The sequence below is a fragment of the Mytilus edulis genome, chromosome 8 (genome assembly GCF_963676685.1).
Source record: "Mytilus edulis chromosome 8, xbMytEdul2.2, whole genome shotgun sequence".
NCBI classification, from domain to species: domain Eukaryota; kingdom Metazoa; phylum Mollusca; class Bivalvia; order Mytilida; family Mytilidae; genus Mytilus; species Mytilus edulis.
Window position 1 is genome coordinate 60731210 of NC_092351.1, and position 25216 is coordinate 60756425.

Genomic DNA, 25216 nt, shown 5'->3' on the forward strand with positions numbered 1-25216 from the left:
TATCTCCCGGTAGTGTTAGGTACCACCTTAAGTGTAATGGTACAATTTCAAAATGTTTTTGATTGATAGTTTTGATTGGTTGCTGTCTCACTGAAATAAAGCTTCTTTTACTTATACCATGTATACTAAAGTTTCTTTTTATCATCTTTTTTTTTCACATTTTAAATTATAATTTAGAGATCAGATTATTTTGTGTAAACTGTGTACTTATTTTCTATACTAGATATATTTCTTTTTTTCTTATGTCATAAACACATTTTATATTTTGTGACTATAATGATGAAGCAGATAGACAGCTGGCTCACTTGTTTGAAGTGACTAATTTTCTCCATTATTTGTTGAAATAAAATGAATACCGATTATATTACAAGATATAAATGACTGCAATGCTTTTCCTCTGACATCAGATGCTATTCCTCTCATTTTTAGTCACATGACATAATAATGTGCTCATTCTGAAATTGTGCAGAAACATGTTTTTCCTATAATTTAACGTAATACTCGCATCATTCCGAATCAACATTTCAGTGGAGGTGCTCCTATACAAGGAGGTTGATAGAATGATAACTTTCTTACCTCTGTTTCTGTATTGTTTTTCAGCAATATTTGTTTCAGCTGTAGTGCCTGTGTATTGGAATCGCTGTAAGGCTGGCTATGGTGAACTGATGGTTTATCATATAAATATGGCTCCTAAAAAACATAAATAATAATTTTTTTAACTTTGATTATTAGTAACTAAAATTTGTATTTTCAATTTGCATTCAAACAATATTCAAAAAAAAAAAATCAATGTCATTTTTTTTAAATTGTTGGTAGCCCTAAGGGGAGATAAATGCTTCATGTCAGTTTTTTTAGGGTACAATTATTACTATACAACTTTATGAAAACTACATTTTGAACTTTTAGTATGTGTTATCAAATCTAGTAAAATAGTTATCTAAAATCTAAATTTTCAACAAACATTTGTATATCAAAGATTATAAGTTATCACATTTTGTTTTGATAATTTACAGGTCTATAATCCTATTTAAAAATAATCATGTTGACTTTATCAAATTAATCATAGACTAATTTACCGATTGTCTGAGAATATTTGTAAACATTTCGACCACAGAACAAAACATTGTTAATCCTTGCCATGTGGACACTGACCAAATTTCTATTTATTTGGGGGAAAGTTAATTATTTTGAAAAAATAGAGGTTCTGATTAAAATGACAAGATTGAAAAAATGTTGTGTCATTATGTTAATTTGCTGGATAAGTGTGGCTTTAGCTTAACCAAATATGGCGACACAATGCTAAAATCTAACAGATTATGAAAAAAATCAAATTACATGTAGTTTCTTTTTTTTTAAGTTGATATAGGATTTTCTATAAAGGACAAATAACCATATATCCCTGTCCTTTTTCATTCGAAAATAGCGCCTAATCTGGAAATCATATTCTTCTTTGTAGGCTTAGTTAGTTAAATAATTAGCTACAGACCCAAAATTTTAGTTTTCAACAACTTTAAAGGTTAATATCATTTTGATTTTTCCATGAAGATACTGCATGAATAATTTGAAGTTAAAATTTAGCCGATTTCAATCTTTAAATCTTTGCTTGAAAGGTGTTACAGTAAAACTTATTTATTCAAAATCTCAATATATTACAATTTAATATGATCTGATATAACAATCGAAACAAATCAAAGAGGAAAAACACATTTTGTTTGATCAAAGACCTGCGAGGTAAAAAAAAAATGTGAAAAATATTCAACCATTAAACTTCAAATTTCATATATAACAGACATTAAAAAGAAATCAAATATCAGATTAAAATTTATGTTAATAAATATGCTATAAATTTTCATAAATTCAGAGTAATAAGACGCAAATCTTTCACCATATTAAAATCATAAAACTAATTTAATACATTATATTTGACACCTTATAACATAAAAAGACAATTTTGAGAATTTTGTGCCATCAACCATTTTATGAAATGTAAATTAAATTTATGATACAACAAATTATGCAATATTTCACGGTTCTCATCTTCCCACCAGTGACAATGCAAATTTGTTTCTCTTGAGGAACAAATATCCTATACTTAATATTCAAAAATACCAAAAGAATAACAATAATTTTCATGTAATGCATTTTGATGATCAAATTCAAATTAACAACAGTAGATTTTTTCAACAGAAAAAACATGGTGTTTATCGAGAAAATAAATATCTGATAAAAGTTTGACACAAACATACTTATTCCATATTTTTCTACAGATGTCACACCAAATGTTTTATTAATATTGAGTGTTTTTCAGTGATCTTTTATTAAAAGCATTTTTGTGCTTTGTTCCCTACACTTGTATATGAAAAGTATGATCTCCAACGAGTCAAAGGTAAATCGGCAGGTTCAATACAAATTCAAAAGTAAGGGTTTACAAATATTTGGCGATTAAAGACAGTCGTTATGTTCAAATATTGCTACCTTTAATCGTCACCTGTATTTAGTCTTCTCATTGAGAAAAATCACAATATTAAAGATTTACAATTGTTTAAAACTTATTTTCTGTTTTTATTATGGATTTTTCAAACCCATTTGATTATTTTGGTTCGGACTTTATTTGAATCAAAGGAAAGACACTTCAACTGTAATTCACAATTATTTACCGTGGGATTTTAATTTTGATGATCAAATCCTCAAACCTCCACTCGCCCTATCGAATAAATTGAAATGCGTTAATACCCTTTCGTGTTCAAACGTTCAAATTCACCTTAAAACTTGACTGAATAAATTCCGTGGAACAAACATTGTTTCTATATTCTACGATTTGACACCCAGAACAAAAGATTCTTTTATTTGATACTTTAAAATGAACAAACAATCTTTAAAACTGTTTTGATGTGTTGATGTTAAAGTACTTTCCGAGGATGGGTTACAGTGAATAAAATTTTACATAGTAATTTTACTGTTGTGTGATAGAGGACTATAAGAATTTATTTTTCTGAGATTTATGACCAAAATGCTTTTAAAATAATTTCGGTACTTGGTATTCTGTTTCATATACATCTAAACTACCAAGTCTTAAGCTGTATCCATCCACAAGATTAATTTTATTCATTAATGATAAATTACCCTTTCAACTTTGTACCATATGCAGCTTTTGATAAAATGTTCAATTTAGAATTTAGATGAAAGTGCTTTTTTTGTTTTGATAGTAATGACAAATTTCTATTCTTATGGTACATTTGCTGTTTTGTTTGAAGTTAAGTTGTTTTTAAAAACAAATTTTAACAATTACTGACATTTTAAGATAAATGACCATGTAATTTTTCACCCAATTTGGACTGAAATGTTCAACTTATCATTTATGACAAATGAATTGACAAACTTCAAAAGAAATGACCACCTCTTCAAGGCCAATGTTTCCATTTGTCCCAATTGCATATTTAATAAATAGCCATTAATTTATCATAAGTATATGACAATTTTTCACACATTTAGTTATATATAAATATCTAAAAGTTTGTTGTGAATCATAATTTGCCTGTATCTTGAATTTATTGGAAAAAAAAAAAAAAAATGATCTTATACATATATATGAATATAAACAATTTCACTTAATTTTTGTTTTTGAATCTTTTCATAAATACTTTTTTTTTGTACTTAAGCAAATCTTTGAGAAAAATATTTTTATATCATAATACCAAATGGACATTTGTTTAAAAATTAAATAACATTCTAATCATCTACTATTATCTGATGTTTGTACATATGTTATACCAGGTGATATAAGTTTTTTAAATCGTAAAATAAATATTTAAAACATTATCTATCGTTTAAAAATCCAAATGTCTTTATTTTTTTAAGATTTCCAATTGTCTAAAATCAGAAAGTCTGTATTTTCTCAAGATCTTTGATAAATGTTAAAAACCAAATGTCTATTTTGAAAATCTAAAATCTTTAAAGGGATACTAGTGACACAATATTTACTTTTCTTTACTTAACCCTAAATTCTAAAGCTGTCAATTAAATTAACCAGTCATAGTAAACTAAGAAAACAAAATTTTGAACATTTCTTCCCAAATTTTTACAAGGATCTAAGATTTTTGAAAGCCACTTATCAATACTAACAATTTTTAAATAATTCAAGCAAATAAAAATACCACAAAAAATTTGATTAAAAATTGAGAAAAAAAAATAACCTTTTTTTTTCAACATCAATCTTTGATATTTACACCCCCATTGGGCCCCTAATTTGTCAGTTACACCTGACCAGCAAGATAATTAACAGGTATCATAGTGTGACCTGTCAAGATGTCCAGTATCTCTATCATAGAACCTACTTGCTGGAGGGGTATGATACAAGATGACCAGTTTTACTGGATTTTTACTGTTAGATCTTTTACAAAAATGACTAATGAACTGTAATAAATGACAAACTAGTAGAAGAAGATATCATGCATTTATTGCATAATTATGTCCTTTAATTTCTCATTAATCACCTATTTAATATTATGTTATACTGTTATAACTGATACATTTTCTTTAAATATTGTATTAAGAAAACTCTATAATTTGTGGTCATTTACTGCTCTATTTCAGGAAAACAATAAATTTTTAAAAAAAATTCACCAACTTGAAAAAAAAAAAAAATTATCAAATATTTTTAACATCAAAATGTCTATTACTTTTTATCAATTTCTTGCATGTTGTATTATGTGTAAAAATTAAAAATAAAGAGCTTTATTTTAAGAGGAAATTATTTTCATAGAATTTCAAAGAAATCTTTTTTTCCTGCCTAAACAAAAGTAGAATACAACATGTACAATATTAATATTTGTGGGGAACATTTTTTCAATTTTTATTTGTTATCCAAAAAATATTTTTATTGCAATAAATTTTCGAAGATCACTAAAACCAACTTTACATGTACTAAATATAAAATAACAAACCTGTTTTTCATTAGAGTTGGGACTAATACTTCTTTGGAAGCTGTTGTCGAAAGACGTGCATGGTGAAAATGATACTTCTTTTCTTTTCTTATCACCATTTTCAAACGAATCCGGCAGAGACGTGTTGGAGGTGGAGTGTTCAGAGTAGCCTGTCTGCATCGGAACTCCAAGTGGACCATTTCCAGCCGTGTATTTCTGTTCTTGTCGTTTCTTATCAATTTTCCATAAGAAATAAATTGTCAATCCTATGGCTGCCGAAATAAGTAAAGTCACTATTACAACAATTATTGAAATGGTAATATACTTATTTGAATCACCATTAACAGACAGATGTGTCGAATTACTGATGATTATAAGAACATTTAAATCGGCACAGTCAGAATGGACGGGATTTCCTGCATCTTGAACACATACTCGAATACTTTGCGATGTATCCTTCGAAAAATGATATTGTTTGTTGAGAAAAAGTTCTCCTGATGTAGGATTCAAATAAAACATATTTGCCTCATTTCCGGAGAAAATATAATATGATAATTGTCGGTTGACACCAATATCCCTATCCTCGGCTATAATGGTTGTAACAGGAAGTGATGTTATTGCCGTAGTAACAGTGTTATTTCCTTTTTTCGGAAATAAAATAGTTGGTTCATTATCATTTACATCAGAAACTGTTATAATTACTTCAACAGAATTATTTTTTGATGGAATTCCTTTATCAGTGGCATAAACTTTAAAGTTATATTGACTATGCTTCTCACGATCTAATATTTCTCGTGTTCTAATTGATCCATCCAAAAGAACCACGAATGGTACAGTGAACTGGTCTTTTTCAGCAATGGTGAAGGAAATATCCCCATTTAAACCATCATCTTTATCAATAGCTACAACTGAACCAACAGTTTCATCTGGTTTCAGACCTTCAGCAACCTCAAATATAAATCTAGATTTATTGAAAACGGGTATATTATCATTTTCGTCCCGAATCGTAACAATCACAGATGCTGTTCCTGTCCTTCTTGGATCGCCATTGTCTACGGCCAAAACATGAAACATATGCTGTGACTGCTTTTCACGATCATAAATATCACTAGCAGTTATAACTCCTGTGTTAGAATTTATAGCGAATTTTGATACTGCATCACTGTGTAGAAAATACTGAATATCAGCATTGATACCGATGTCCTTATCCCTTGCTGAAACTTGTTTGATAGGATTTCCCAATTTATTATTTTCATCCACATAAGCTAAGTATACTTTCTCCAAAAATTCTGGATCATTGTCATTATCATCCGACACAGTCACATTAAAACTTGCTTCCGCACTTAATCTAGGTGTTCCGTAATCATGACAAACAATAGTGACAATATGAGCATCTTGTTTTTCTCTGTCTAATTTCTGCTTTACAACAACTTTGAATCCTTTATCAGACACTGGTAGCTTTTTAACATCAAAATAAGGATTAGGTGTTGAGCATGTCACGTTACCATTGTTTCCAATATCAGAATCTTCAACATTCACATGAGCAACAAAATTATCAATGTTCGTTGCTTCCGACAGCATAACTACACCGCCAGTTCCAGCAGACGGTAAATTAATCTTGACGACAGGCTTGTTGTTGCCAACGTCTTCAACTTTGACATTGATCTTGACCTGTGAAATCTGAGGACTTGTTCCATGATCACTGGCCTCTACGATAATACTATATTCCTCGTTAGGTTCGTAAACTAAATTTTTTAGCAGAGTTATATCCCCTGAGCCACCATCAATACTAAAGAACTGGTTAATACTCTCTAAATCCGTCTGCACCTGACTAAAATGATACGAAACAAGTCCATTTTGGTCTTTATCTGGATCTTCAGCAGTTACTTTTAAAATGACTGTGTTTGGTGGTACATCTTCTCGTACTGTAACATTGTACATTGGTAAACCAAATTTAGGTGCATGGTCGTTCACATCTAAGATGGTAACATCGATGTTTAGAATACCAGTTTGAGGCTGTTCTCCGCCATCTTTGGCTGCAATCTGTAATGTATACGTTTCCTTAAACTCTCTATTCAAAGGTTGTTTTAACACTATATGAAGGAGAAAACTGCCATCTAGTTTTTTGGTATAGTTAAGTCCAAAAGGTCCATTGTCTGGATAAATATCGTAATTTTGGATTCCATTTCTACCAGTATCTTTATCCAATGCTGCTGGGACTGAAAAACGGGTTCCAACAGGTGTAGATTCAGAAACGTTTAATTTCATAATTGGTTGCGGAAAAGATGGAGCATGATCGTTAATATCCTGAACATGAACGGAAGTAGTTATCAACTTGAAAAAGTTTGTTTTTTGTGAATTTGCTACAAAATTTAACACAAGAATACAATCGGAAACATCACTGCATTCTGGAATTATTTCTCTATCGATCAGCATGATAGTTTGTAAAGCACCTGTTGATTTGTCAATCGAAAACATATTTTGATACACATTATCTCCAATGTAACCATAACTAATACTATCAAATTCTTCGCTCGTCAAATTTTCGGTTAATCTAGCTTCAGTAGCAATATTTCCAACAGGAGTATTCATAGGCAGTTCTTCCTGAATTGAGAACGAAATCTGTATAGTGTCGTCTCCAAAACATGTTACAATCAGAAAAGTCAAAATCGAAAAACAAAATGAATAGCACATGCTGATAAATCCAAGTTATTAATTCCAAGTATATCCAATCTTTAAAGTTGACATTACTTGTTCTCAGTTATACCTGGAAAGAGAAAAAGAATTAAAATTAAAATCTTGCAAAATTTCATACCTTAATTATAACACTAAATTGCAATGGAGTTTGTGCTTTGTAATTTTTGTTTTTGTTTTGGCAAAGCATTAGCTTTACATCAACCCATCACAAAGAATCTTACAATCAAGTGCATGTATTGACAATGGACCACAACAACATCACTTGGTCTGTGATGGAAATCTGTCTCATTGACAATCATAGCTAATTTTTACAATTTGAACAGACTATGTATTTTATTAATTCAAAATACTCAAGAAACTGCCATGTATTGTATAAATGTTCATATTCACTTTTTTTCTGAAAAAAAATATTTTTAAGTAGAAATTAAATTGTATTTTAGAATTATTTAATTCCTCAAAAAGACATACATCCCTGTAAAACATCAAAATATAAATAAACCACAAAATAAAATAAAATTCTACCTTACATTTTTTCTAGTTTAAAATCCAAAAACTAATTTAAATTCTGTTGGTGGAAGTCACAAATGAATTAAAAACCACTTTAATCAAGTGACCCATGCATCACTGTGTACTGACCATTCTACAGACTATAAACTGACCAGTCAATTAAAGACCCTTTCTAAAGGTGTAAATCCTCTTGTCTAAATGCTAGAGGCTAAAGCTTGAAGTTTATATTGACATAGTTTGATTGGTTAGATATTTACCTTGTATTGGTCAAGAAGGATAAAAATCTCATCCACAAGTTTATTCTCCATTTTGATATATTCAATAATAACGTTTATTAACTGTATCCAGCGAAAATCAACATTTGACTATTTATTTTAAATGTATGTTCTTTAAAAATCCTGTCCTATTACACTGAAGGATAATATCGAAACACAAACAAAATTTTTGTAATCGTGTCCCTTTAAATAACTAAAATCTGTGCTACTATTTATCATTGGTTTGTTAAAAAATTCAATCGCTATGAAAGAGATTTTGATCACTCACATCAGTAGCGTCATAAAATGTAAAAATCCACATTTTTTGAAAAGATGTCCTATTATCAAACCATCCGAAAATTAATTAACTCTTATAAATGTAACTTTCTGAATTCTTTCACTTTACAATCTTTTTGAACATGTCAATATTATCAGTTTGGCGTGATATACTCTTCTGTCAAAAATGAATAAAACATATAGCACTCTCCAATGTTCAACTACTGTGTTTAACAATTCCGCTAATTTTCTACGCTGTCGATAATTTGAGAAATCGGCAGGTATTAGCTCATCTACTTGATACCGTGAAATCTGTCACGCTGGGTACTGGTTTAAAAATATGATTCAGAATATCTCAAGCTCATTTTATCGATATGACATTATTAAACTTTAGCTCCGCCCTCTCCTAGGATTACTGGCCATGGGACTTGAACAAAGGGATGCGATTCACTTTTTAGTTATGATAATATCGGCAAATATATAAATGATAGGTTACAAGCTTTTTATTATTTGATAATGAGAAAGAATTGATTTAAAGTTTAAGTTCATTTTTTCATACACGGTAGTAAAAGTGATGACTACTTGTCAATTTAAAGTATAGGAAATTAAATAATTACAAGGTTAAAAATTAAATAGGTTCAAACAGTAAATGAACTCAAAGCTCATTTAGCTGACCATTCAAATACCTTAACATTTTTAAAAATTTGGGAGAAATCTAGCAGACACGGAAAATACTTTTAAGACAGTTAACAAATTTATGATAAAGAAATCTTACATAAAAAATTTTAGTATTTCATTCTGATCAATTTAGCACCACAGTTTTATAAAGCCATAAGTATTTCATTAAAAGAAAGAAGTATCTATATTGATAACTTGAATCATCTTTTTTTTACAAATAAAATATCAAAACTATATTTTGCATTTTAACAAATGATGACCATTTAAAAAAAATAAACCCTACCTTGTACAATGACCAGACAAAAAACACATGTCATTCACTGACCAGTGTCCAATCCCCTCTTACAAAACAACAATATACCATTTATCAACGGAGAGGTCACTGAATTCCTGCACATTAAAGTGCCACCTAGTGAGCTGACACAATTGTGTTTTATCCCAAAAAACGACATGCATTTGTACAATGGTTAGCCATACATCACAACCGTGAGCAATCGTTTGTAATAATTCTGTCATTCAACGGCATTTGTCACAGTTTTTCAATTTGTCGTATACTTGTCAATAATTTCTACTAGGAAACATTACCTAACATGTAAAGGGGTATTTATTAAAATTATAGATATTAAATGATACACAGTTTTTTGAATTTGTCGTATACTTGTCAATAATTTCTACTAGGGAACATTACCTAACATGTAAAGGGGTATTTATCACAATTATAGATATTAAATTATATTATTGAGGTATTATAATAGATAATTTTACAATAATCAATGGATGTAATTCTTTTGACCTTTATATAACTCCCATAATGTGTATACAATTACAACTAATATTTTAAATCGCTATATAGAATATATCAATATGACATGTTAATATATCATAATTGAAATTGGTGAAAACCTGGACCATGTACATAAAAGTTATATCTAATTTTCTATTTAAAATTTAAAAAGAAAATTTATTTAAACCTTGATATTAAATATATTAAACCAAATATATATCCTAAATTTCATAATTTTTATTGTTATAACTATAAATTTTTATACAGAAACTTAAGACAGTGCATAAACCAAAATTTTGGTAAAAATAAAAGAAATCAGCTTTTTATGAATACTGAAAAGATGTTTTTTAAGAAAAAATAAAAGTACAAGTTATATAACTATTATCTTATCAATAAAATTTGTATATGAATTTTCAAATGTGCCTAAGAAAATTTTAACTTAAAAATAAAATGATAAGAATTTAACCAACTTTTCTCTCTTGGCAATTCTTTGTGTAATATGATTTTTCTTCTTATGACAGAAGCTATGATGCAAAATATGATTAATTGTCAATCAAAACCTAAGCTTATATAGTTCATTTCAAGTTCAAAGAGAGTAGTTCTGGCCACAGGTAAAACTCAGGTAGAGCTCACAACCTGCTTAACCAGGTGAGTGGTCATGTCTGACAAGTTACTCAGTGTGCCATAGGCTCATTAATTTGTCCAAACATTATCAATGATCATTAAAAAAAAACATTTTTATAAACAAGTTAACCAGGTACTAATTTTGATTTAATCACCCATTATAATTTGTAATAACAAATTTATGATTTTTTAATCTACATGATTCCTCTAAGGACTTATTAAAATTTTATAAACTATACACCAAGTCCAAAGATGCCTTGAAGTACATCAAAAAAGTAATTGATTAATTAAACTTTATGATAATTTTATAATTTTAATTCCTTAAATTTTTCTACTTGAATTAAATTTATGAGGTACTGGTTGACGAAATTTGTAAAGACTTAGCGTTTTTATATTTCAAAATCAAGTTGTGAAATAAGTACCAATTTCAAGTTAATTTTCTAGTGACAATTTTGAATGAAAAAGGACACTGTTAGGGAGATTTTCACCTATGTGTCAAATATTTCAGATAGAATACTTAAACAAATGGAAAAGATATGTCAATGTATTAGAATAATAGCTGGTAAATTCAACAATTTACATTTGTGGTACTGAACCACAAGTTTTTCAGTTGTCCATTTATTTACAATTCTCTAATGACAAAATATGAAAAATATGAATAAATCAACAAAAGGAAAAACAAACAGCCAAATTAATGGGGGTCAACATAGTACCATCTTCAGTGGCGGATCCAGTCATTTTAAAAAGGGGGGGGGGGGGGGGGGGGGGGTTCCAACCCCAGGAACCCCCCTCTGGATCTGCCACTGATCTTTCTGCAATGATTTTGTCAATAACAACAAGCAATAACTACAATTGAATATGCTTCTATAAACGCACAGTATAAATTTAAGTCAATTCAAATATAAATAATAACTAATGAATATTTCAACAATAAACAATAATTCATTACACCTTTATGACATTATTACAAGCTAAATGTTTTTTTTCTAATATTAATTAAGGTGTGTCAATCGATAGGATATTTGTGCAATAAACATGTCATATAACTGTATTACTTAACTTAAAATGAGAAAATTTGTGTATTCAATATCTTTCAATGAAAAAAGTGTAGTAAATATAATAGATTGAATTAATTTTGATCCAAGGTTAGGAATATTAATAAAGTTAAAACTACTTATTGACCTTTTTTTTTTTATATGAAACTGGACTATGAGTGAAATAATACACTGAAAATTAATTACTTCAGATTCATTTGTCAATGAGAACCAGTTTGTTTTTCAATGATATTTTGACGAAATGATTAATATGTCAAAAACATTAAAATCGTTATTGTATTTTTTATTGAAGTGTATTCTAACATAAAACCATAATTATGACATGTTATATGTTAAAGTGTCCTTCAAATGAATGCACCTTTTTAGATTAATTCATGATAAACAAATGTTACATGATTAAAATTGAAGTAACCTAAATAGTCATATCTGTTGATATCTCTTTTTTGCAAGTATATAGCAGAGGCGGATTTAGGGCCCCCCCTTTTTTGGGAAAAAAATAGGTTGCTTATATAGGGAATCACTAAAGCGTGACTGGAGCGGGGCCTCCTCGTAGGCAGTCAGTGGGCCTCCACTTATGAAAATTTCTGGATCCGACACTGTATAGAAACAATGTTGTAGTCTATTATCTCGGTATCTATGATTTTTGTCCTTGGTCAAATACAAAAGTGAGATAGGTTAAAGTTCAGTCACAAATGTTGGAAAAACTAACATCATGACATTAGTGTCCTTCCCTTTACATATTTCATATACTTGTACATCTTTATATTGACACAAAACCATAAAGAATGCAGGACACAATTAATGATATGCATAAATACAAAAAAACATACATTTGTGTGTCACATTGCAAATCATATCCTATAACATGACCAGCCCACACAATTTGAATAGTACATATTTACAAATATATTGTCAAAGCAACGTTATTGTAAGACTGCAATTCTAAAGCATGATATACATTTGTATTTCATTTACTTTTTTAAAACTTGACTCATCAACTTTAAAATTCAGCACTCATTTCAAAAAAAAAATTATCCTAAAAATAGAAATCATTTTAATATATATATATTTGTTTGCTTGATGAAGTTTATATCTACTGTACCTTTACAATTTCAAGGCATAGATCAGATGAACCAATATTGTTAATTAAATAAAAATTAACATGGGTAATTTAATATTAGATCATCAACAAGGGCCAATAACTCATGATTATCAACAAGTACCTGAGAAATTTAACAAGTCACAAAGGGAGTGAGACAAAGAGACCTGATAATGCCACACCTATTACAAAGTCACTTATCACACCAAAAAGAAAAGAGAGATTACATACCGACAAAAGACTAAGCCGAAAGCTCATTGACCAACAATGATGTAATAAAATCTACAAGGGTAGATAACCAGGTGTAAGAAGCTTTGTTATGACTTTGATACATGTACATATCGTCATGAAATCAACGATCCAAGTGGATAATCTTGATTACCATACTTAATGATAAAAGACAAACAAATAGTGTGACAGGTCCATTGTGGTGTTGATATTATTGTTGATTTTTGTTTGTTTTCTGGTAATGATTGAGAAAGTCTTAATGAAAAGTGTCAAATTTGTAAACATTTAATAAAAGGATGTCAAAACTAACAATAACAAAGATGTTCCTGTGTTTTCATAGAAATTTTCTTGGTGTTTAAAGGATTCCCCTTATCACAGGAAGGAGAGTATAAATTTTTGATAATAAGAAGAATTGACTGGCATTGTTTTAAAAGATTAACTGATTGATAAGATCAAGGCAGAAGCTAAATCTGAATATAAAAAAATACGACCCCCAGACACCTAAAAAAAAAAGACACAAAGTGGTTTCAACCTTAATTTCTTCTCTTAATCTTAGTTCATTTAGATATAAAGTGTTCTTTTCATCAATTCTAAAGATGATTGGTTATTGCTTGTTTTAAGTCCAGTGGCAAATATTGCATGCATGTTCAGGACAATCAAATTCCTAATATATCATGTATATATTTGATACAGCAAAAGACATCTTTCCTAGATTTCAGATTTTTACAATCCCCTCCCGTTTTAAAGTACAAAAGTATTAAAAACAACGATAAATCATTAACCAAAATCTTTAAAAAAAATTCACCCACAATTTTATGTTTTAAGTCAATTTTACAATGGGTGTGCAACATTATAGGAAACCAAAAAAGTTAATTGTGATCATCAACGACGTTACCTAGGAAATGATTCATCAAACTTAATGAACAAAACAACATGAGGTTTCGGTTTTCCATTGGCGTCATTTCAAAGTAGCGATTTGATGTATGGCTATTTATGACATAGGTAAAACAATGGATCAAGTCTGAATACACTTATGACCCTACGTTGACTCTTTAATTAGGTTGATGTCATATTATGAATGAGTTGTATGTTGACATTGATCAGCGTAAAAAAGAAAAAAGACAAATCTTTCTAGGAAAATTAGAGCTGAAATTACTAAAATACATTTTAAAGCCTGTTTGGCAACCTGATTCATGATGCTGTATCCCTACACATATACCTGAAAACACTCAAAGCAGAAGAATTGCAGAATTACATTCATTGCTGCTCTACACATAAAAGTTACATTTAGGCTTTTGACATTAAACAAAAAGAAAATCTTTCGGCAAGTTAAAGACAGCTAATTATTATATGTTTAATTAAAATACTTTGCTTGCTAGATGCTTAACTTAACCTGAAAATTTGTTTAGCAACTTTATTTTCTGCTTGAGATCTATATTTCCAGGTATTAGTTATATATAGTTAACAGGTTTTTTTACACATTGAGTTTTCAATTATTTCTTATCATCTGCCCATATTTAACTAAAATCCATAGCACTCAACCTTGGGATTTTTCTTCTTTTTCTACTGGAAGTTAAATGCTAAACTTAACAAGAATAATACAAACCAATATAGTCACAAAATGTATTGCTAAAAATTTATATCACTTTCCACTCAGAATTATTTCTATAAACAATTTTTCATACATAGATAGGATATATACAGAGTGTTACATATGCAGCTGCGTATAAGATTACAGTACTATTGAACTTCAAAGTTTTAATCATTAATATTGTGCAGCAACCTACTAAAGTTGTCCTTGACTTTTTTGTTACAAACAACACACAAATCTTTATTCAAATTTATATAATTAAAGGATCAAACCTGGGTCACTTATACAGTGGTGAATCCAGAACTTTTTATAAGCAATGACCACTAACTGCCATAAGAGGGGGCTTGCTACAGTCATGCTTCATAGCAAATTTCCCCCACAAATGTCTCCCCCTGGACAGGCCTATGCTATTACATAGTATTCTCAGAACCAAATCGAATTGGGTAAAGGTCCAATATTTGATAAAAGTTACAACGGTTTAAATAGGAAAAAAATTATCCACATCAGTCAAAAAATAAACTGACTTTTATTTAATTTCTAATATATTTCATTATTATCTGAACTATCTTACAGTTTGTATATTTTTTCAAATTTCTTCTAATACTATACTTACAATTTTAATAAAATATATCCACATGTAAACGTCCCATACAGAATATAAAGTCCCTTGTTTAACAGATCACAACACTGTTATATAGAATTGATTAATAGATAGGTAAAAATCCATACTATCTTATACAAGTAAATAAATTCCTAATGTCTTTGATAAAAAAAATCAACTATGAGAATCTATTCATTGCTTTCCAATATTCTTGCAAAGATTTCCAATTTCTGTAATGTTAAAAACAGTTACTATAGAATTCCACAGTCATACATATATTCTGAATTTCTAATACAGACCAGCCAAAAAAAACAATCCTTTTACAGTAAATATTAATACATCAAAAACAATACTCGAACAATGAATTACCTTGTCAGAATGATGATCCCCCTAAGGCATTGTGGGATGGATGACAACAACTCTTTCCGAGCTAAACGATCAGATTTGTCTATGGTTAAAAAAAAAAGAGGCGGGATGAACATCTTCACACACGAGGCCAAACTTTGACCAGTCTAATTACTGCATATAGATTTTCAGATAGGAAACCAGATTAGATATTTTTAATTGATAAAAAAACCGAGCTGTTGAAAATTGCCCCAGGGCTTTTTCATGTCATTCTTTTAAGGCCTTATACAAATACACGATCGTTAATTGATTAGAGATCAATAGATCATAGATAATTATTTGTCATCAAGACCTATGTTTTTTTAAGAAATTGACGAACAATAGATCAATAGCTTAGGTGTTGTGAAAGTTTAACAGGTAATTCCTTTAATCTTTTGTAATCCTTTGATCTCGAAAAGACAACTTGAAAGTTTTGAGACAACTTGGGTGTTTTCTTAAGAATTGAAAAGGATGTCTAAATTAAAACAATAGACTGAGGTTAAATTATAGTTACAAACAATACACTGTTAAATATTCAAGGTTTTCGTTTTTAAAACAGTTTCAATAAAGTGGAAAGAATACAGAGTTCAAAGAAAAAGAACAATCAGATGTCTTTTGACATTTTGCATTTGCGGCACTTTTTCCCCTTTACTATTTTCTGTTTATTTTAGCTCATGATGAAACTAATTTTTTAAAACAGTTTCAATAAAGGGTAAAGAATACAATTGTTCAAAGGAAATGAACAATCAGTTATCTTGTGACATTTTGCATTTGCTGCACTTTTCCCCCTTCTGTTTTTTTCAAAGTTAAAATTTTAGCACTTGATGAAACAAATTAAATTATTTCACCTGAGGTATATTTCTGATGACATTATAAATAAATTAAATAAAACAATACTAAAATTTCTATGTTTACAAATTATCAATTAATTAAAATAACATTTCTCAAGTTTCAATGTTTACATAAAATAAACACTTTTTTAATCAATATCAGAACTACTAGTATGCAAATGGACAATTTCATTTGATAGAATAGTTGAGTAATATTATAATAATTATGTCAAAATGAAAATAATGAAATGCAATTCTAATGCAATCATATTTATATGAATAACTCAAGTAAGTTTAATTTAACAAATGAAAATCAGCTGTAAAATAATTTTCAATCCAAAGTTTTAAACATTTAAAATGCAGCAGAACAAATTATGATTCAACTCACCAATTATAAATTCCAAATTTTTTTCCCACTGTATCTGTGTACAATGACAGAACATTCAATTGCAATGGATAATGCTAATAAAGTTAAGAAAAATTGAAAGAATGCGTAAATGCAAAATTAATTTCAAGGAATGTCTAATTCATTGTGTGACAAAATGAAAAATGACTAACTTGGTCAGTAGATTTGACACTATAATTTTGCACTGCATCTTTGTAAGCTAGTTAAGGGCTCTTGCTTGATAAATGCAGTAATAAACTGTAAACAAAGGCCTTGGCGTCAAACCTTACAAGATTGCTACTTAATTTCCGTTTATACGAATGTCAGATCAATTTTTCACCATCATTAATTTCTGTAATCTCTTACAGGACCCTGCCGCTTCAGACACGACTTATACAATAGTGTCCAGCGGCCAAGATTTATACGATTTCATGTTGTTAAATATCTTGTCTCTTTGGTAAACTTTCATTAGACTTGAGGACCCTGCTGTTCAAATAATTTTAGTACAACTGTAATTTTCTTTTTCTATCAATAGACTTTTAATTTTATAGTCCATTTTTAACATGGGTCAATCTAAGACTGACCAAATGACCCTATCTAATAACTAGAATTTGTTCAACTGACCATTGAATCAAGTTAAATTATGATTGACCATTGTCCAGTATTGTAATCGGTAGTTATGATGTCCTGTAAAAAATCTCACTTTTAACCAGTGGTCAGTTTTTCTATTGGTCACTCAATTATTTATTACTGACCATTGTCCAGTACACAATGTAATAAATTGGCCGGAGTTATGACATGCTGTTTTATTAAGGGAGATCATCCTAAGGTTTTCTTTGATGTTTACGTCTTAGTCGAATTTTATGGTCAACGTCTTACGTCACAAGATCACCCAATTTAGGTTAAAGAGACTTTATTTGGGCATTTGTTAAAAAGTCAAGAAGACAAATTTAAATCAAACAATTAAATGCATTTATTGGCAGTTAGTGTTAGCATCAAAAGTTTTACCACTGATTTTGTATTAGAATTTATGGATTAACACCTATTTTTAATACAGGTGTTCCAATTTCCTTAAAGTTTTTATATCCCCTCTTCTTTTAAAACTTTGAAACATTACTTTTGGTAGTCTTTGGTTTTATCAGTTGTTAATCGTTTGTTTTTAGATTCAATTTTACTTTTAAATGTTTTCGCTTCAGGCCTCACTGAAGAGACTTTCATAGTCTTGTGCAAAAAATTACAAAGGAGTAAGTTCGGTAAGTGCCATATTTGGCCCCAATTATAAAGTTCATGGTTACAAGACAATAATTGTTTTAAGTTGCCTTAAAGACATGTGAAAAAGTTAAACAGAGCTGTTTTTGTCAAAGTTTATTTCTAACACAACGATTTTTACATTCCAAAACGGTCAAGATAAGGGATTTTGGTGAAATTTGACAAAATCAGCGGGATTTCAACCAAATAAAGGACCAGGAAACATAGAGCGCAGGCGTCGACAAGCTTAATATTCAAATAAGACATGTTAAATGTCTTCACAAACATTATTTTAAAAGATCTTTGTTGTCGACGTATGCGCTCTATGTTTCCTGTCAAATAATCTTTGGAAATTTACCCATTTTCATTGATTTTTTCGTGAAAAATCAATATGAGTACAACTTGTGACGTCATAATGAAACGCAGAAACGTAAAATTTTAAACAAAATGGCTTATATCCTATCTAGTCAATGTATTAGCTATAATTTATCGTGATATTGGTCAATAAATCCGAATTTGAAATTTACGCTAAAAAAGTGGGCCATTTTAGGACCTTATCGAACATACTCCTTTCACCAAATAATAAAATATACATCTCAGTAATTTTTCCACCTTGCTTCTAAAAATACACTTCCAGTTAAATACTATAAATTTCATGTTACTTTAACTAATTATTTTGCCTAGAATTTTATATTTTTATATTTGAGGCCCATTTCCATTTAGGAGTCTTGTTCAGAATCTCGATAACGATTACATAATTAGTTTGCACTTTTCTATTCTTCAAGTCATGACAACCTTCAAATGTCAATTTTATAAACTTGTATTCTTGGGTTGCTGTCTGGTAAATGTTTACCCCAAACTATTTTCCTTCATTTGTTTTTAAATGCAATTTTTTTACTCACATTTTATGTCTGTCCAGTCCTTGCAAACATTGTTAAAGGCTATAAACAAGTCAAAGATAAAGATGTGGCATCAATAATACCAATATTCTGTAGTTTATCTTAGACAAACATGGGAAACCAAGCATCTTCTTAGATACTATGGACAGTCATCAAAAAGACAAAAACAACATACTTGAGTCTCAAATTGAAAATATATGGATTATTTTTATAAATGAAATAAAATCATAAAAATATGAATGCCTAAATTTTTTTGCCCTGCATGAATTAGTGAAAAATATAAGAATTAAACACTGTTATTATAGCCATTTTTTTTTTGGAAAAACAAAACCAAAAACTTTATTTTATGTATGCATGCTAAATGATCAGCTTAAAAGGATGCTAAGAATGTAATTATATTCAAGGGAATCCTATTAAAGATGCAAATTGTCTACAAACTCGTTATCTGCAAGGCTATATACTGTATAATTCCTAGGTCATGATACTGTAGGCACGGATATTGAAAGATATTCTGCCATATTTTACGACTATAATTTCATGCTATCTGAACTATAAATATGCCATTAAACCATTGCCATGTATGGAGAATTTTGTGAAATTACTAGATTTGGAAATGACAGGGCCGATCTGGGGATCAATTATATTCAATCATAGTTAAGCGATTTGATCCATCATGCTCCTTGTTAACAGTAATGGATGGTGAAAAAACAAGATGCTTCTTAATTTCAAATTAATCTTCTGTTTATGCGTTCTCAGATCCGCAAGTAATTTTTTTGAAATTTGTTTTTCTCCGAAACAACATTCGCTTTAAGTCCCGTTTATCCTTTCGTCATTGGCACATCTTTTTTTATTTGTTAATAAATCCCTAGTATTTTGTATTTAATCTCTTTCCAATTTCACCCTTCAATCAAACTTGTATTTGCAATTAATTTTGAACTTATTTTTTTCCGCCACATCTTAGAAAATGTTTTCTCGTTTTAATAGATTGAGGTTCTTGACAATGAAATTTTTCTTAATGTGTCATCAGGTCATTTCAAAGGTTTCCGATACTTGAACGCCTAATCTAAAAAATAACGGCAAAAAATTGTAAATTGAGAAAATAATTGCATTTCAATTTTTGATGGAATTAAGTTTTTCTGCAAATTCTATGAAATAACTTTTTCTAAAAATCTTATTTTAAATGATGTGTAATACCATCGAGGTAATTTAAATCTTCAATGAATAAGTAATTATCTATTACAGCTTGCAAATGTAAAAAGAATTTTCTCAGTGTTGCTATCTTGTTTTATAGCTGCTAAATTAATCTCAAATATAAAATGTATACAAAAAAATAGAGAATATTGATGTTAGGGTAAAGGTCACTTAGGACAGCAACCAACCAAGAAAACTAAAATAAGACAAATACACATGTTATAGGCAACAAGTAAAGCACTTAACTGCCAACAATCAGAGAACAATAAGCAAAGTTGAAGGCTCAGGCAAAGGGCAATCCTCTTTTGTTTTCTGACAGCTTTTAAAGATCATTTAGGTCCCTTTAGGTTGAAGTGCGTTTGAAGGTTAATGCATAATTCATGATGCGCATTTATAAGCGACAACTTCCATCTTTCGATTCCAACTAAATATCTTTTCCTTGTATAATTTGACTTTTTCACATATTCCAATGGCTGCAAATATATTTCCGTTGAAAAACAAAATAGTATTGAATCAAAATATGTAAAATAAGAAAATATCTGGTCTTTCATGCTTTTGATATATAGAACTAAAGAATACTGTCTAAAATTGCAGAAAAATGATCAAATAAGATAGAAACATACAAATACTTACACAAATCATAAAATAATAAGACCATGTATTCCTGAGTACAAATATAGTGACAGCATACCAATACACAACTATACTACATGTTCTAACCTTTCTCACCAATACACAACTATACTACGTGTTCTAACCTTTCTCGTAAGAAAGTGAGAAAATTAACACTCGATTGTATCCTACCAAGACTACCCACTGACAAAGTCGCCAATTCTTTCAAACATTTACAGTTTTTGTTCGTAATTATCACTTCAAAACTACTATACAATATGGGTATACAAACGATTACTCAGATAGGTCCCATGGGTCAATCCCCCAAATCTATTGGTCAATACAGATAAGAAATGGATGTTTGGAAGAAACCAAACACCATCACGAACAAATGGAATTTGATTACCCAAGGAATAAAACGCTGTTTGCAATAGACAACAGCATGGGGAAGGTGTGAAATGATATTGCGTTGCGTAATCCGAGGATTAAAGTTATCAATGGTCAATATTTATCGATTGGCTTAAAATCTTTAAAGACACATGTTGTGATGATACTAAAGTGTTAACTATAATACAAAGTTTTCCTTGCTAATGCTTCTCTTTAGGACTCTTTTTTCTTAAATTTTCCTGATCATGGTTTTTAACAATCAGGTATTAATATTAGTCAAAATTAATTTAATATTCTACAGACTTATGAAGCTAAATCCTCCACACATTTTTTGAGTAAATGAACAGAGACACTCTTTTATGGAAAAAAAATAGTGGGTTAATAAGGAATCACTGGTGCATAAGTTAAGCAGGCACCTCCTACATGTAGATAGTTAGTGCCCCCTTTCCCTGATGAGAATTTACAAAAACACCATTGATCAGTTGAAATTGAAAACAGTTAAATTACCTCAATAATTGAAATCATATTAAAAATAAACGTAAAAAACAATTCATCCCAACTAAAATGAAGAAATATTTCAAAATTCTTATCATTCAATTTATATAAACTAAACTTCCAAATACTATTTATTCGATTAATTATTTATCTATTACCGTTACACAAAGATACAAATACTGTCTTTATCAAGATTCGATATAAAACATTTCACTATATTACCGACAGAAATACCTGGAAACCCCGCTCATTGTTAGGAAGAAAACCATCTCTCAGTAGCAAAGTTTATAAACAATTTTTGTAGCGTGGAACATGTCACAATATTTCAAAGGGATTAAGTTGAAGAGGTATATTTCACTGGAGAGCTCTTGAACTTAATGCATGTTTGGACTAAGGGATTCACTTTAAGTTCTGAATTATTGATTTAGGCCATTTTTCAAAACTGAACATGCTTACTTAAACTGAAGATACAAATATTTCAATACAAAGAATATCTTAATATGGACACAATTTTCAAAGAAGAAATCAATTTTTATTGACAAATATCAATTTTTGAGAAATAAAATGAAATTCTTTAGTTGTTTTTTATTGAAATATATGCAAAGACTGCAGTGTTTTAAAAAATATATGCTCTGTTTAATAAATTATTAAAATATGCACAAATTTCTCTAAAGATTTTCAACTTTTTTCGGTACATAAAACTGTTTTTGATCATACAAGAGGGTCTAGATTAAGTTAACAGAATAAAAGAAACTGGAGTGCTTAGATTAAAGAATAAGGAATGACCAACATAATAAAGAAAAAAGATAAATAGTTTTAAAAACAAAGAAATGGTCATAAATTAAACAACAGAGTAAAATAGTCTTAAAATTCAGGAATACAAAAATGTGGACCCTCCCTGTTAGAAAGTATATATGCTGTTGTCAATTACAGATAGTCTAACTGTACCTATAAATAATTAAATCAAGCTTAATACGTTGTGCTCTATCTGTCAGAGGTTGGCATTTACATGTTAATTGATTGATTGTTCTTTGCTTAACATCCAGGGGCAAATATTTCATGCATATTCAGGACCATAAATAAAGTTGATGCTAAATCTCATTACAGTGTAACCGGTCTAATCTGACACACTTCGGGATAAGAAAAAAAATGCTGGATTAAGCAGGATGTTGGAATGCTCAAGTTTTTCTGCAAGGTTAGACATTTTTCGGGACCAGAAAAAACATGTTGGTTAAAGCAGGATGTTAGAATACTCAGGTGTTGGATTAGGCAGGTTAAACTGTATAAAAAAATTTGACAACCAATTTTTTTCAAATCTGTCCCAGTGTTGAAAAGCGGGGGATGCTCTGAACAATATACATACTTACATACTTAAATATCTTAATTATATATTTTTTTAATGTTAAGTTTTTGATCAGTGTTCTGCCATGAGACTGCATTTTTTGTAAGAGAGTATAGTGCACTTTTCAGTCATTTAATTTCCTATAAGACTAATCTATAATGCGTTTTCACTTTACAAATTTACTTAGATCACTGGCAACAGGAAAAACCATGTTTACACTAAACAATATAAATATGTCCATCATCGTCAAAACTCGATACAAACCTATCAAATATAACGCCCTTCAAAGACTATGTTGTAACAATCACGGAATTTGTCAAGTATTTCGTTTTCGGGTAATGGGAAAGTTGACGTTGGGCTGAAACCCCCCGTCACCTAACAAATTAAAACGTAAAATGTGTTTATACAGTCAGAATTACTTCCACACAACAAAGTCTACCTACTTAATCCGCTTGTCACCATAAAATATCTTTTTCACTGAAAGATTGTTTATGTTGATCATATATTGGCAAATTAAGTTTTCGACATAAAAAGACATGAACCCTTTGAATCCAAATTTGTTGTTTACTAAGAAACTTTAACCTTATTACACATGTTACATGCTTTGGTGTGCATGGCTATAATGCATGGAAAAATATTTTTTATGAGTTTGACATACCTAAAGGCATGCTATTATCAGAGCTTACATTTGAATACCCCCACCCTGATGGAGGCTCTTTCATAATCATCACGTTTAGAATCCATGTAAAAATCACAGATAAAAAATACATGTTCTGAAAAAAATAATAATATAGAATTTACGTAAGCATTCCCACTAAGTTTATCATGAAATTTCTTATAAATGTTGTTAAGGTGGTACCTAACACTTCAGGGAGAAAACTCTATAAAATCAGCAAAACGTTTTAATTACATTGTGTTGTTAAGGTAATATTAAGCTTCTCACTGATCAAAATAAGTGTTTGTCAAACTGCTATATAACCAGTGTAATTTTTCTGATTAAACGGTTGGTTCAAATTTTTTGAATTTTTCATATTTTTGTCAAAGGGTCATAGTAAATACTTTGTCAAAATTTAAAGAAAATTAAACTAGATAAATTAATTTTAGTTCAGGTGTTGGGTACCACCTTAAGTTGATTTTCAGTGGCCTGGTCATTAAGGCAGATATATACAAAAGACCTGTGCTTACCCTTCTTACATATCAACTGGGTTCAGACCAATTTTAATTTGGTACTATTGTTGCTTTGTCTTTAGAATTCTCTGTTTTCTGGTTATATAACAATACTGTTTTCCTTTTTTCTTTGAGCAAGGAGTTTCTTTCTGTCTTGTACCACAATTTACATCTTTTGGAATTCTCACTTCATACCTTCAAACTTTATGTTGCAATGAATTTAGAAAAACCTACAACATATATACATTTAAATATTAAAATTAAAAACAAAACATGTGACAGGTCCAATATATAATAAATATTAAAACAGATATAACATGTATATAAGTCAATATTTTAGAAATATTAAAAACTTAATTGACACGACTCTAAACAGATGTTGTGATGTAACACTATTGATCAGACTGAACTTTTACATTGTTCCTAAACACATGCAATTCTCCAATGTATTATAGATAACTTCCATCTGACTGCATGTATGACTTCTGGGTAAACAAGCACAGTGAACCTTATAATATATATATTGTTACCATTGCATGTTAGCTTACGAAAGTGTTACAAATGTCCTTGAACGTCCACTTCACTGATTTTTCCAGATATTGAATTTCACTTTAAAAGCGTATATTTTATATTTTGCATATAACTATGCGTTTACATATATAACATGTATAACCTAATGGAAGCTTTAAAATAAAATTTGTCATATGTATGAAACTGCCTTGTTTTTTTTTTTAGAATTTATTTGAGAAGCTTATAGGTTTTCCAGTTAACTTTTCATGAATTTATTCAGTTCATTAGCTTTATTTTGTATAAAACAAAAGAAGTATTAGAAATTAAATCGATTTCTGTTTTCCACAGCAAGGATTTTAACTACATCAAATATGGATTTACAAGAATTTAATATTTTCTTACTGTATAAGTCATGCTTGAATGAATTAACTCAAGTATGAAATGTAGGTC

The 25216-nt window shown here is 29.4% G+C and overlaps 1 protein-coding gene across 7 annotated transcripts in view; it reads right to left on the reverse strand.

Annotated features, from left to right (window-relative positions):
• The window catches only part of LOC139485969 (protocadherin-9-like), an 82645-nt gene that overhangs the window by 4077 nt on the left and 53352 nt on the right, over positions 1 to 25216 (reverse strand). For 3 of the 7 annotated variants that reach the window (XM_071270650.1, XM_071270647.1, XM_071270648.1), the window contains 3 exons: positions 24275 to 24486; positions 4944 to 7689; positions 577 to 690 (listed from right to left, as the gene is read on the reverse strand). In XM_071270650.1, coding sequence (XP_071126751.1) covers positions 577 to 690; positions 4944 to 7616 — 2787 coding nt within the window. In that variant the 5' untranslated portion in view covers positions 7617 to 7689; positions 24275 to 24486. Of the gene's footprint in view, positions 1 to 576; positions 691 to 4943; positions 7690 to 8383; positions 9044 to 9617; positions 9855 to 15328; positions 15460 to 24274; positions 24487 to 25216 lie in introns of those variants that run through there. The other 4 variants (XM_071270649.1, XM_071270652.1, XM_071270651.1 and 1 more) reach the window with 4 other exon arrangements.